General features: G+C 39.2%; 1 protein-coding gene across 1 annotated transcript in view; it reads right to left on the bottom strand.

Moving 5' to 3' along the window:
• HECW1 (HECT, C2 and WW domain containing E3 ubiquitin protein ligase 1) overlaps positions 1-14433 on the bottom strand; it is a 169866-nt gene that overhangs the window by 19948 nt on the left and 135485 nt on the right. Inside the window, 4 exon segments of the mRNA XM_032237319.1 lie at positions 2077-2206; positions 3773-3871; positions 6096-6248; positions 7515-7628. Coding sequence (XP_032093210.1) covers positions 2077-2206; positions 3773-3871; positions 6096-6248; positions 7515-7628 — 496 coding nt within the window.

The raw sequence follows: 14433 nt of genomic DNA, 5'->3' as shown, positions 1-14433 counted from the left end.
TCTCAGAAAAAAATTGAAGGAACATTTTCAATCAAAAGTACACCTTATTTGTAGAGAGAATAGTAAACAGTAAACAACAGGAGCAACCATTTTTGTTGAGCTGTTGGAATTGGAGAAACAAGATGTGGAGACCAGGTGTTCTGCAGCGATGAAAAGCTTAAGTAAAGTTGGGTTTACCACCAAATATCTGCAGAATAATTTAATACATTCTGCTCCGATGGTGCCAGCGTTACGCTTGGGAGAAAATCTGGACTCAGCACCAGAATAGCTCAATACTTCCCAAACATTGTAATCTAGCACTGCTTGAACCACCGTCTCCAACTTGTGCTGGATGATACGATAAAAGAAATCAAACAAGTGAACCACTTCAAGATATTCCTTGACAAGATACACACCACTTTCCATAAATCCTGCAAGAGCCAGAATGAACCTTTCCAAATCTCTGAACAACTGGGCATTGAAATTGTGAAGATTGGCAGCAGAGTTTTAGGACCAAGATGGGCTGCCTGTAGTTTAAGGTCAACCATAGCTATGTAGCGCGCTTATCCAGCGCTACATCAGTTTTTTCTGGGCAATGAAAGATTCCCAGGCATGGCTTCCTGTTTTGAAATTTTTAATTTTTTGAATGATTTGGCCCCAATGATTGATATTCTAAATGAGATTTCTCTTCTGTCAAATGCCCTGCAAGGGAGAAACACAGATATCATCAAGGCAGAAAAATTGGTATCGCGATCAATTAAAGCATTTGAAATGCTTAGACGGGGAAAGAGTCCATATGAAAAAAAGGCTTATGGAATGCTAGATTCAGAAGCCTTGAAAAACATAAAATTAGTTCCAAATCAACAATTTATTGCCATTCCTCGTGAAAATCTTTTGGCAAGCATCATCATCAATTTGAAGAAAAGGCTGATGGATTGCAACCATCTAAAAACAGGTAGACAATTGCCAGACGGAAACAAATTACAATTTCTCACATATTTGGAGTTGCATTACTGGAACATTGAAGATGTAGTCGTACTATGGGCAGAAGCAGAGGCAGGATTGATTGATTCAATTTGCGAAATGTTTAATCATGAAATTGATTTGAACGACTACAGATATTTTTTGGAAAATGTGATCAAAGATCCAAAAACCTACAAAATTCCTGACAGTATCAAAAAAGCTAGAGATATTGTCAGGACAATTGTAGTTAGTTCTGCAGAGGCAGAAAGTGGGTTCTCAAACATGAACCTCACATATTCATAGCAAAGAACCCACCTAACTGATGACGATAAGCGTTGTTGGCATGCCTGATAAGAGATGGGACCCAATTGCTACAGTCAAAAAGTGGCTCAGAGCACACCATCACACGGCTGAGGATCCGTGAGTGAAGACCAAGAAAAGTGCAACTTTTCTGGAGCCTGGAAGCCTAACAACAATTTATGTGTGCAGGTTATTGGAGCAAGGTGGTGAGGTGGTGGTGTTGAAGACCGGCAAGGACAGTCATCTTTCCTCTGTAAGTAGCTGTTTTATTGTTTAGTGTGCTGGTTTCATCCTTAATGTAGTGCATGCAATTAAACTCTTCCTTTCTTTCTCTTCTTTGTGCAGGCCATTCATTGGAGCAAGGTGGTCAGTGATGTTGAAGACTGGCAAGGACAGTCATCTTCCTTCTGTAACTAGCTCTTTTATTGTTTTGTGTATTTATTTTATTCCTATTTAAGTAGTAAGTGCACAAAATAATAAATTTCCTTTTTTATATCTTCTTTTTGTAGGTCAATCATTGGGACAAAGAATTCAGTGACATCGACTTGGCCACTCCTACCCAGTCACATGACTGCCAAGCTACTCCCACCATGTCACATGACTGCCAAGCCTCTCCCACCTGGTCACATGACCCTCAAGCCACTCCCACCCGGTCACATGACCGCCAAGCCACTCCCACAAAACAGACCACACCTACAGAATAGGTTCTAAAAAAAATTGAAACCCACCACTGCCTCCTATCCTTTTAATAACTGGTCTCCAGTTAAGCTTTCTTCCTAATTTGAAATGTTTATGACTCCTAATTTCTAACTTGTAATACTCATATTAAGTTACCTGTCCAAACACTTCCTCATTCACTGTGAAAGTGAGATCCAGAATATCAGTAATGATGTTGTCTTTCATCCATTGTAAACTTTGGTGGAATTCCTCATCCAGATATTCCATATCACTAAGGTCACATGGCCTGATTGACAATAGATAATAAATTATGTTTAAGTTTCAAATAGTAAAATATTAAATAGTAGCCTCAGTTCAAACTTTAACTTTCATTAGCTACCTGCAACCATAGCTAAGCATTGTATCTCTATTCAGTGGTAGTAAAATTTGGAATATGAAGAATCAGCATTTCACTACCACTGAACAAAGAATTTACTGCATTATTTTGTATCAGCTTCCTAGGGATCTTCTAGTTCAGGGATGTCAAACTGGCAACCCGTGGGCCGGATGCATCATGTGCAGGCCACACCAAACCCTGCTCTGCAAAGGCAAGAAACATCATGATACATCATGATACGTCATGTGATGTGATCGAGTTTGACACCTGTGATCTAGTTGGTTAAGAAAGGAAATCCTCTGCTAGATTTAGAGTGATTAGATATTTATTTTCTTAATATTATTAGAATGAGTTACAACTTCTTGATTCATGCTTGCTATTGTTCTCTTTTGATCATGAAGTGTTATTGGACTTTTTATTCATACAAAACTGTACTATACAGATTTTCTTAAAAAGCAGTAATTCAAAATATTTCATTGTTAACATATAAAATAAAAGGATAATAAAAATATGTTTTTAAAAAAATATATTTTAGGGAAATAAATTCAGATGTGTCCTATTGAATTCAAGGTTTCCTCCATTCCCATACCTAAATATTGCCATGTATATGAATGCATCATACATAAGTATGGATGGGGTTGAACTGTCCCAAACAATCTGATGTGCAATTTGGGGGTTCTAAACTCTTTGTCTCATTTGAACAACTGGGTTGGACAGCCTTTGTATAGCTTTAACTTGCACACCAGTTTGCCTGTTTTCTGATTGGGAGACCCTGCTCATAGATGTACCTGCTCTGGTCACCTCATAATTGGATTATTGAAATGCACTTTATATGGTCCTTCCTTGATAGCCACTTATAAAATGCAACTGGTCCAAAATATAGTGGCATGAGTAATTAGGAGACCATTTCACAAGTTATTCTGATTACTAGTGAGATTTTGAATGCAATCTAAGGAACTGGTTCTTATCTACAGAGAATCTCATGCTAAACTATTTATGGGACCATCTATTTTTAATTATTTTCATTCAGCTGGTAAGTTCTAAAAGGATCAGCATGCTCTAGATTGCTTAAACAATGTCATCTGGTAGGACCCAGAGGAAACAACTTCTCTGGTGCCAATAGCATCACCATTTGGAGTAGCGTCTTCTATGAGGTTGGGTTGATCCCAATTCTGCCTGCCTTTCAAAAAGCCTTTAAGACTTCCCCAGGGCACTAGGTCAGAAACTGACATGAATGAATTTTTCTTGGCACTTTATGTCTTTATATTTACTTTTGTCATTTTTACATGCATATAACTGCAGTTTATTGATGTGTACTGACTTGAGACATGTACTGAATAGGTGGCTGTATAAACTGAATGAATGAATAAATAAATAAATAAATAAAAACTCTCTTTAAAATCCCACTTATTCCATCTTCCCAAGAGATTAAGAAATGTCATAATGGTTTCTTCCACTGAGTCTGTAAATACTCACAGCCTTAACAATGCTTTGTAGAATGGCCTTGTGAAGAAAGCATCAAGTAGATACTGATGAATAAGAGCAAGACCAAGGATACGACCACTAAATCGGAACCTGAACCAAAAACATACATAATGAGGGATGTGTAATTTTTGAAATAGTTTATTCCTTTTTTTCTATTTGAAAATAATGTAATATATGTAATAGCAATCAAAGCATTTAACCAACATGTAAAAACTGTATTGGTGATTTTATCATAGGATTCATTTCATGTGATCCAAATTGATTTTCTAAACAATTTTCTTCCTTACAATGTGATACAACTGTATTATAAAGGCATATATTTATTATTATATATTATATAAATTAAATAAACTAATAAATTAAATGCCATGCTAAAACCACAATGTACTTTTCCAGTGGAAAGAATAAGAGATAAACAATGTACATTATTGAAATGGAAGGAAAATAATGTGGATTTCTTGTTCTTTTGATTTTAATATGTTGGCTTTAAAAAAAATATTTATCCCACCCTTTCTTTTCATATTCAACAAAATGGCAAATATACCAGTACTCTTTTCTCCTCTTGTCTTCCTTACAACATCAACCCTATCAGGTGAGTTGGGCTGAGTAACTGGCCAAAGTCAATCACTTATTTTTTTATGCCTAAGGCAAAACTAGAACTCACAAACTCCTGGGTTCCAGGTATGTACATTAACCATTACACTAAGTATTTCAACTATCTAGTTAAGAATGTAGGGAAGTCAGAGTTTCTATTTTGAAACCTTCCTTCATAAATTTCCTTCCCAACTGATGCCTGAAACACAAGCAATTTGCAGGAAATGAATGCAATATTTATTCAACCTGTGTTTCTGGGCATTGAAATCTATACAGTAGCTGGATAACTTGGTCACATAGCCCAGAGCTGTCTTCTGATAATGCATTTTTAAGGCATCAGAGGAAGACATCCTTCTCATTATATGATACCTAATCCTACTTTAATTGGAAACCCAGGCAATTACCTCTCTGCAAATAATGTTTTGTTTGTTTGTGAGCTGGGAGAATTTTTACTTACAATGCTAATGATTTCAGCATTAGGTATTTTTTAGCTATTCCTATTTCTTTCACAAGGGACACATAAGTTAAATGTATATAATTTAACAGCCAGAAGTAGAACTTTTGTGGCAATAATATGGAAGTGTTTGGATACTGCCTTCTTTTGAATGTTTTAGTTCTCTCAGTTTAATTTACAGCTCCAAGTCCTAATCAGGTCTGATCTTGCTAACATTTTGAGATTGGCCACATTCTGGTAAGTGCTGCCACCTAACTGGCTAAAATAATAATCATGCACAAGGAAAACCAGAGTCCTAATAGGGTCATCTCCAGTCTTTGCAGGGCAATAACATGGCCAGGTATTATGAGAGAAAATGAGAGTTTTGATTTGAACTTTAATTCAATAGAAAATTCTAGGACCTAAATGACTAATAGAGAATTTATGTTGAATATTTTAATATGACAATTAGAGTATTCTAATTGTGGTTATGAATGAAACAAATTCTTTAATCTTATAAGCACAGTTTTCTATTCAGTTTAGTAACATTTTTACACAAGCCTCTATTTCATCAATCTAGTTCTGTGCTGACATGGAGTCTGTAAGTTTAGTATGGCAGAAAAAGCCTCTTAACTTTAAAAAAAAAGTTTTAACACTATTTTACTTATATAACTGAGTACCATATCAATAATGTTAAATATACCAAGAAAAAAAGTTAAACATGCAAAAAAAATATTTATGACTGTATTCAATGCTTTGTCTTTAATTCACCCGTGCTCTCTAAGACCAAAGGAAGAAATTATTTTTCTTGAGAATTTGACTGTCAAGATATCTAAGAACACATTTTCTGGAGTATGACAAATCAGTTATTATAATACAATAAAATATAAAACAATATAATTATGGTGCACTGTTCTTGTTTCCTTCTTTCCACTTTTTCTGAATCCTTCAACCAGATGTATCATTGTAGCTTTCCTGTCTGTCAAATAAGTTACTAGGTTGTACTTTACTTCTTTCATTAAAGTAATTCTGTCATGATTAAACCTGGCTCTTATATTAACAATTAAATCTGACTGAGTAATTATTTCCCCAAGGTTTTGTTAATATTGGATTCTCAGTTTTAGCTGCCTTACTGTAGGTCTAATACTGTGACAGAATCTCATATGAAGAAAGATAATATTGTAATTTATAAAATATTATACTTGAGAATAAAAAATGTATAGTTTATTTGATTTTTTTTTTAAAAAGAGAATTACTATGACATGTATTCTTAACTAAATAGCTTACCATTCCAGGTGATTTTCTACAAATGCTGACATGGGGCTGATCTGTACTGTGTAAGTATCATTGGCTGAATACTCAAACAGGCCATAATAAGGATTGAAAAGCTCCTGAGAAAGAAGGAAGAAGAATTCCCGGGATGGGCCACTGTAATCCAAGCTGGGGAAAAATGCACAAGGAATGACACTTACTAATCATATGTTTCATGACAAATTGCTGGTTCTGCCTCTTTATCCATGTTAAACAGTTAGACATTTTATACAGGTTTTGTGACTGGATTTTAATTTTGATTGAGAATTAATGCTGTAAATGTACTTCTCCAAATTGCTTTGAAATCCAAAGTAAATATAAAGTTGTTTAAAATGTAACTTAAAATTAAGTTGCATTTCACATACTCAAATTTTCCAAATTACTGGGGTTTTTTACCTACCTACTGGAAGGGTGGGGAGAATCAGCAGAGAGAGACACCTCTCCACCAAAATCTTTTAGCTAATAGTCACTGCAATTTATGAAATTTATGTAGCAGCAAAAATAATTACATTATTATTAAAGAAAAATTATTATAAACATTCAGAAATGTATGTTTATAATACTTTTTCTGCTGCTTTTTATCTCTACTGAATTATTTTACATCCTTACATTAAATGATATTTTCATCTCATCTGAAAAAAATGACATAACATCACTTATAATACCATTGGATGGAATGTTATTTATGCTTTTTTTTAAACAAATGCCAAAAATGTGAAGTATTTTGTGATTTGCGGTTGTCTTCAAGGCCCTTCCTCTGGCAAAGAAGTATTTCCTAGAATGATTTGTCCAAGTCTAATATATATTATAATTTTATACATAAAGTATATATAATTATATAAATTCCTACCAACTATTATTCTTCTTTCATTATTAACATAATTTTAGCCTGATTCTAACTAATAAGGACCCTTTATTTCATAATAAGCAGAAACATTTAAATATTAGGGAACAAATCCTTAGAAAAAAATGTACCTCTTAAGCCACCTTAGTTCAAGAAGTTAATTCCATTGTAAATATTTGAATAAGTCATATCAAGGAGTCGTTAATTCATTTGTAAATTCTTACTGACTACGCAATTACTGGCAAGTTCTGTAAGATTTTTTTATGGGCTGGACTCATTATATCCATATATACTGTCCTTCATTTGAAATAATAAGGAAGATAGGTGCTACTGTACCAATTCCACATTTGTTCTGTGCTGATATCAAGGTTGCTCTTTTGATTAATCCATCCTGACTTTTTCTACCATAATGCAATGATATTATGATGCTAAAAATGCACTATTTGGATTTAATTCTTGTCAGTTATTTTGTATAACCTATTCCATTGTAAATTTAATTCATGTAAAATAACAGAAAAAAATGCTTTTGCTCACATTTTGCGACTCCTTACCCTTCTTCTCCAACAAATGTAACATAGAGTTTATTTCTTTGGAGCTCCTTCCGTGAGTAAGTCATCACTTGATTAAAAGTGCCTTCCAGCAAGTGGTCACGCCTTATTATTAATCTGGAGTGGGGTGAATGAGAAGTAATTATGTAAATTGGATTACCCAACTATTGTTATTGCAGTAATTAATTAAGTATAAAATTCTGCAATAAGTTGCTTCAATATTGTTGAAAGAGTTTTGGCATACAATTTGACCCATCTGTAAATGATCCATTTGTAAATAAAACAAAGTTATACAGTCTATCAGTATATCAGCAGAGAATTATAATTCTAAAATTATACAATCTTCCCTGTTAGAACTGTGCTGCTAAATAATCACAAAATAGATTTTTAGTGATGATGTCTTAGCTCTGGAATTTTATAACAAATAAATAAGCTGAAAATTTATTTATATTTTTAATGCCAATAATTTTATTTGTTCAAGTATAACAACATGTATAAACCTTTATTGTATCTTCTAAAATTTGATTCTCCATGACTTCTAACATTAAAGCTATTTTTTGTGATTGGGTATTGGGTAAATTCAAAAGAACTGACCATAATTCTCAAGCAATGTTTAGCTCTTGTCCACCCAGAAAATGGTGTTCTAAATTAGCAATGCATTGTTTGGTCTGCTAGGCAAATGGTTGGTTTAGTGGCGAGGAACTGGTCTCTGTAGCTTATTTAGTCCTAGATTAGAAAAGGAGTGATGCGGAATCAAGCTGAAACTCCTTGGACAGTGCATGCCAGTGGGAGATGAGATTTGGAGGGTTTCATCTCCCTCCCAACCAAAGAAGGGGCTCACACCCTGTCTGCCTAATTGTCAGGCGTGCCTCATTCAGTATCCAAGAAAGAGAACCTCCCAACTCCATTTGATTAGAGATAAAGGTACTTTTCCTGGACATGAAAAAAACAGCCAAAGAAAGCAAGATCTGAAGCAAAAAAGGCGCAAACGTGCATATATCAAACATTTACCCAGGACCCTCCCCCAAGTTACCCCAACCCAATGTCCAGTCTGCAGCTCCCAAGGTGTCATGTGGCCTCATTCAGTTGGTATGCAGAAACTGTTGACCTTGACCAAGCCTAAACACGAGCCATCAGCATGTGCAGAAGATGGTGAGACCAAACTCCCTTCATGATAACTCCTCCAGCACCTAGCAATTCCCCCCCAAATACCACAAGCCCCACTCTCCCCGTTACTATGGCAGCCGATAGCAAGCAAGCAAAGTAGAGGCTGACATTTGGCCCTCCTGCAGAAAGGACATCAACCCTGGAGAAAAAGATAAAACAAACAACAACAACAATAAAACATATATACATCACAATTAGGGTTTATCAGGATACCTAGAATGGAACTTTTGCAAGAGTTTGGGAGCTTTGACATCGGACTTATTCACCCACTCAGCATGGGATGGAGGGAAATGTTTCCAGGCCATCAAATACTGTATTTTTCCCTTATGTTTCCTGGAATCCAGGATCTCCTTAACCTCAAAATGTTGTTCCCCTTCAATAAGGAAGGTAACGGGGTGGGGGTTGAGGTGATCGCATTAAAGATGTATGTACCGGTTTCAGTAAGTTGATATGTAACACGGGATGGATTCTCCTAAGGATTTTTGGTAATTTGAATTGCAGGATTCACAATTTTAACAATGGGGAAAAGCCCCACATATTTAGGGCCAAGTTTCTTCAATTTCTGGGTAGTCTGAAGAAACTTAGTGGACAAGAACACCCTATCCCCAAGCTGGTATTCTTTTGGCTTCGACCTTTTTTATCAGATTGTCTTTTATGTGCCTGGTGAGCCTCATCTAAGGCTTTATGAGTCATAGGCCAGAAATGTTGAAGCTGATCACTCTACTCAAACAAAGATAGGTTCTGTGGTTTCTCTTGAGGCAATTCAGAAATAGGTACAAAATCCTGGTCAAACACTACTTTAAAAGGAGTCATTCTAGTACTGCTACGTACCGAATTGTTGTTCTCTACTTCTGCATAGGGCAAGAGATCAACTCAATTATCTTGTTGATAACTGACATAGCACCTAAGATACTGCTCTAGAACTGAGTTAGCCCTTTCATAAGTTCCATTTGTCTGGAGATGGTGGGCGGAGTCCCTGAGCAGAGCCTATTAACTTCAGGAACTCCTTCCAGAAGAGGCAGGTGAATTGAACCCCCCACTATCTGAAATAATGCATTCAGGAACTCCATGTAACCTATACACATGTAAAATAAACAGTTTAGCCAGTGTTTTTTGCCGATGGAATCTTGGAGCAGGCACAAAATGCACTTGCTTGGAGAACAAATCTGTGATCACCCAGATGACTGTATTTTCAAGGCTTTCTGGTAACTTGACAATAAAATCCATCGATATCTCCTTCCATTGTGCACCAGGTCAGGCAACATTTTGAAGTAGTCCTTTGCTGCAGCAAAACAAGACAACTAGCAATGTAGGATTCTATATCTTTTTTCAGAGAAGGCCACCAGAGCTGTCTTTTAATCAAATATAATGTTTTATGAAACCAAATACCCAGCCATTTTTGAGTCATGGGCCTGTTGGAGGACAACACTTTTTAGACTAGCAGGAACATAAAGCTTAGCTCCTACCCACGCAAGGCCATCCTGCATGGTGCACTCATTGGAGTCTAACTTGAACCACTCATCAGATGCAAGGCTTTCCCTCAGCCTTTTCGTCAAATCAGTGGGCACCTCCAAATCCACTTTCCCCTAACTTCTGGTGACCACCGGAGCTGCTAGATGTTTGGTGGGAATGACAGGATGAATCATCACTGACCTGGCACTATTGTACTGGGGTAGTCTGGACAAGGCATCAACCATAAAATTCTTCCCTCCAGGAGGTATTTCAGTGTAAAGTGAAATTGGTTAAAATGCTGTGGCCAGCGAACCTGTTTAGGCGACAATTTCCATGGGGGTTTTAATGCTTCAAGGTTTTTATGATCAGTCCATATCGCAAATGGGTGCTTAGTTCCCTCGAGGAAATGTCATCAAGTTAGTAAGGCCCATCAGACTGCAAAAGCTTCTTTCTTCCAAATTGCCCAACTCCTTTCTGTTTCCATCAATTTTTGGGAGGTGTAGGTGCAAGCTTGCAGATTCCCATCTGCATTCATTTGAAGTAACATTCCCCCCACGGCCACGTTACTTGCATCTGCTTGGACTACAAATGGTGCCTCCATGTCAAGGTGTTTTAAAACTGGTTCAGTTGTGAACAGCCATTTCAATTTCTCAAAGGCTGCTTGACATTCCATAGTCCACTTCAAGGGCTTACTAGGCCTTGGCTTTGCTTCTCCCTTTAACTTTAGGAGGTTCGTAATTGGCAGTGCAATGCTAGTGAATGAGGGAATAAATTGGCAGTAAAAATTGGCAAATCCCCAAAAACTTTGTAGCTGCTTGTGGGTGCGGGGAGCGGGGGGAATTTTGTAACAGCCCGGATTTTCTCTGGATCCATTTCAATACCCTCATGAGAAATGTGGTACCCCAAGTAGTCAATTTTCTTCTGGTGAAATTCACAGATAATTTAGCATAAAGTGCAGTGGCTCAGAGTTTTTTCAGGACTGAGCGCACCAGTTTTACGTGTTCCTCTAGGGTTTATGTGTAGACAAAGATGTCATCAAGCCCCTTATACCTGGTGCTCCCTGCAGTCCGAATGGGAGTACTCTAAACTGGAAACACCCCAGAAAGCAGTTGAAAGCAGTCTTCCAGTCATCTTCTTCCTTTATTCAGACTCTATAGTAGGTCTCCCTTAAATCTAATTTAATGAAAAATTTCCCCTTTGCCAAGTGCGCTAACATGTCCTTCATGAGGGGTAAAGGGTACACGTTTTCCATGCAAATGGCGTTCAAGTTTTTGTAGTTCACATATAAGCGAAGACAGCCATCTTTCTTATCTTCTCGAAATAAGACAAACAGACTGGATGAACCCCCTTTTAAAGTTTTTATCAATGAAGTTGCGTAATTCCTCTAGTTCACGTGGGGCCATTGAGTAAATCTGTGGTTTAGAGAGTTTCTCCCCTGGGAAGATTTCTATGCTGCAATTGGTAGTGCGGTGGGGGGGGGAGAGCTTGTCGGAAGCCCTTTTGCTGAAAGCCTCTTTGAGGTCCCAATATTCTTTCGGAATTTTTTCCTCCCCCTCAATTTTTTCATATGACAATGCTGCCAGGTCTCTTACAACTCTAGCTAGGTGGGAAGTCTTCCCTTCCTCCTCTGTTGGCTTGGCTGAATGGATGCATAGCCACCCCTTCCGCCAGTTCATCTGAGGGTTCCATTTCCGTAGCCAATGCAATCCCAGTATGAGGGGTCATTCCATCCCTGGCGCCATGACGAAACTCAAGGATTCTTGGTGGTCCCCCATCCACATCTCCACTTGTTCAATTACAAAATGCCCCCCCCCAAGCAACTGACCCATCCAACTGGTAAAAGGTGATGGGTACTTTCATAGTTCTCAGTCTTAAACCCATTTTTGCACCACCTCAGGGCTAATTACACATCTGGTTTAGCCAAAATCTAAAAGGGCCAGCACCTTTCCCTGGGCACTGGTCAAGTGTACTTTTAGTTCTAATGGGATGGTGATGGGGCCCACCAGAGGTCTTACCATGGGGTGGTCATCGAAATCCAATTCACTTTCTCCTAAAGAAAGGGGGGTTTCCTTCTCCTCCTGGCCTGGAGGAAGGAAATCAGCGACTTCCAGGCCTTTCAGGTTTGTTTCGTGGCGTTTCCCTCTCTGCTTGTCGGGTTTCTTCCCTCCAGCCAAAGTTGGTTTTGGGCCAAACGTGGAGTAGCAGTCGGCAGCTTGATGCCTTTCCTTTCCACATCAGAAACATGCTGTTGATTTGGGCTTGGTTGCTGACTCCCTTTTTTCTGCTCTTGGTGCCTCTTTTGGGGTATTTTTTGTTTTATTCCAGCTGTTGCCTCCACAGTATTGATTTCTGGCTATGTCAATTTCCACATCAGCTGCCAGCACATACCAGTGTTGCAGGTCGCGGGGGACCCCCCTGTTCACACAGCTCTGGTACACATCATCGTTAAGGCATCCATGTAGCTGTCCATCAATGTGTCCTGGGACCACCCCCGCATATGCACAGACAGCTCACAAAACTCCTGAGTGTACTCTGCCACCGACCTCCTTCCCTGGGTTAAGGTTTTCATCCTGTTCTTGCCTTCCGATTTGTGAGGGGATCATCAAAGCGTGCCCTCAGGGCTGATATAAACACGTTGTAATCCCTCAGCTGGGGGAAATCATGTTATGTAGAGCCACCATCCACTCAGCTGCTTTGCCCTCCAATGCCATCGTAACACTTCTCACTTTGGCAACCTCTGATGGGAAATCCTCTCCATAGTCTTGCATGTAATTCCAAACTTGAACCAAAAAAACCCCCAGTGTTTTGGGATCTCTCCCGAACTTTACTCCAAGAGGAGGAATCTTTGTTTTCAACACCTTTATGGGGCTACCTCCCCTCTTGGTGGAGTTTGAACTGCTGCTGCGGCTGGAACTCCTCCATCCTGCCTGTCTCCTGTAGCAACTCTCAGGGTCGATTTGGGGTTAGCCAGGGCGTCTGCTCCCCCCTCTGCTACTCGGCAATTCCAATCTCCTTTTCAGCATGACCTTCATGGAAACGGCGATTCCCCCAGGCCTCTTGTAAAAGATGTAAAGCACTGGTCATCATGAGATCCGCTTTTTTGGCTTCCTGCCAGGAAGCCTCTGGTCACCAGCATTGGGTGGTTGTAACCCCTGCCAACATCTTCTCAGGATCATTCATCTGTCCCACTCCCAGTGACCATCTGAGTTGGACTGATTTTTCTTCCAGATTCAGTTCAGCCATCCACTTTGTTTCCAAGGGAGGAGAGGATCCAGCAGCCCCCATGTGCTCCTGGTTGCTGCAGGGGTTAGACATGTTGATGCACCCCCCACGGAAGCTTTTAATTCCAGGATGAGTGCAAAGAGAGATCATGCTTAATATCAGGCATGCCTCATTCAGTATCCAAGAAAGAAAACCCACAACTCTATTTGATTAGATATAAAGGTACATTTACTGGACATGAAATGAAAACAGCTAAAGAAAAGCAAGAGCTGAAGCAAAAAGGCGTGAATGTGTACATATCAAACATTTACCCAGGATCCTTCCCCCAGTTATCCTAACCCAATGTCCAGTCTGCAGCTCCCCAAGGTGTCATGTTCATCTTCAACTGGCCTCATTCAGTTGGTATGCAAAGACTTTTGACCTGATCAAGTCTAAACATGAGCCATCAACATGCGCAGAAGATGGTGAGAACCAAACTCCCTTCATGATAACTCCTCCTCAAGGCTCGACTACTGCAACACACTCTACATGGGGCTGCCCTTGAAGAGTGTTCGGAGACTGCAGTTGGTCCAGAATGCAGCTGCGCGAGCGATATCAGGGGTACCTCGGTACACCCGTGTTACACCTATCCTCCGCGAGCTGCACTGGCTCCCTATTAGTCTCCGGATGCGCTACAAAGTGCTGGTAATTACCTTTAAAGCCGTACATGGCACTGGACCTGGATATCTGAGAGACCGTCTCCTGCTACACACCTCCTAACGTCCGATAAGAACTCACAGGTTAGGCCTCCTCCGGGTGCCGTCTGCCGGACAATGCCGGCTGGCGACCACTCGGAGGAGAGCCTTTTCTGTTGCTGCTCCGGCTCTGTGGAACGAGTTACCAACAGAGATCCGGACCCTCCTCACCCTTGCAGCCTTCCAAAAAGCCACCAAAACCTGGCTGTTCCGGCAGGCCTGGGGTTGCTGACTCAAATCAGGTCAACCCCCAATTAAACCGGATGTATATTGTGTTTTTAAAATGTTTGTATTGTTTTATGTTCTCCCCCTGTATGTTATTTTATTTTATTCGTACTTGTAAGCCG

This window comes from Thamnophis elegans, chromosome Z (assembly GCF_009769535.1).
Source record: "Thamnophis elegans isolate rThaEle1 chromosome Z, rThaEle1.pri, whole genome shotgun sequence".
NCBI classification, from domain to species: domain Eukaryota; kingdom Metazoa; phylum Chordata; class Lepidosauria; order Squamata; family Colubridae; genus Thamnophis; species Thamnophis elegans.
The sequence above is the reverse complement of the archived record's forward strand: the minus strand, read 5'-3'. Positions and strand labels throughout refer to the sequence as shown.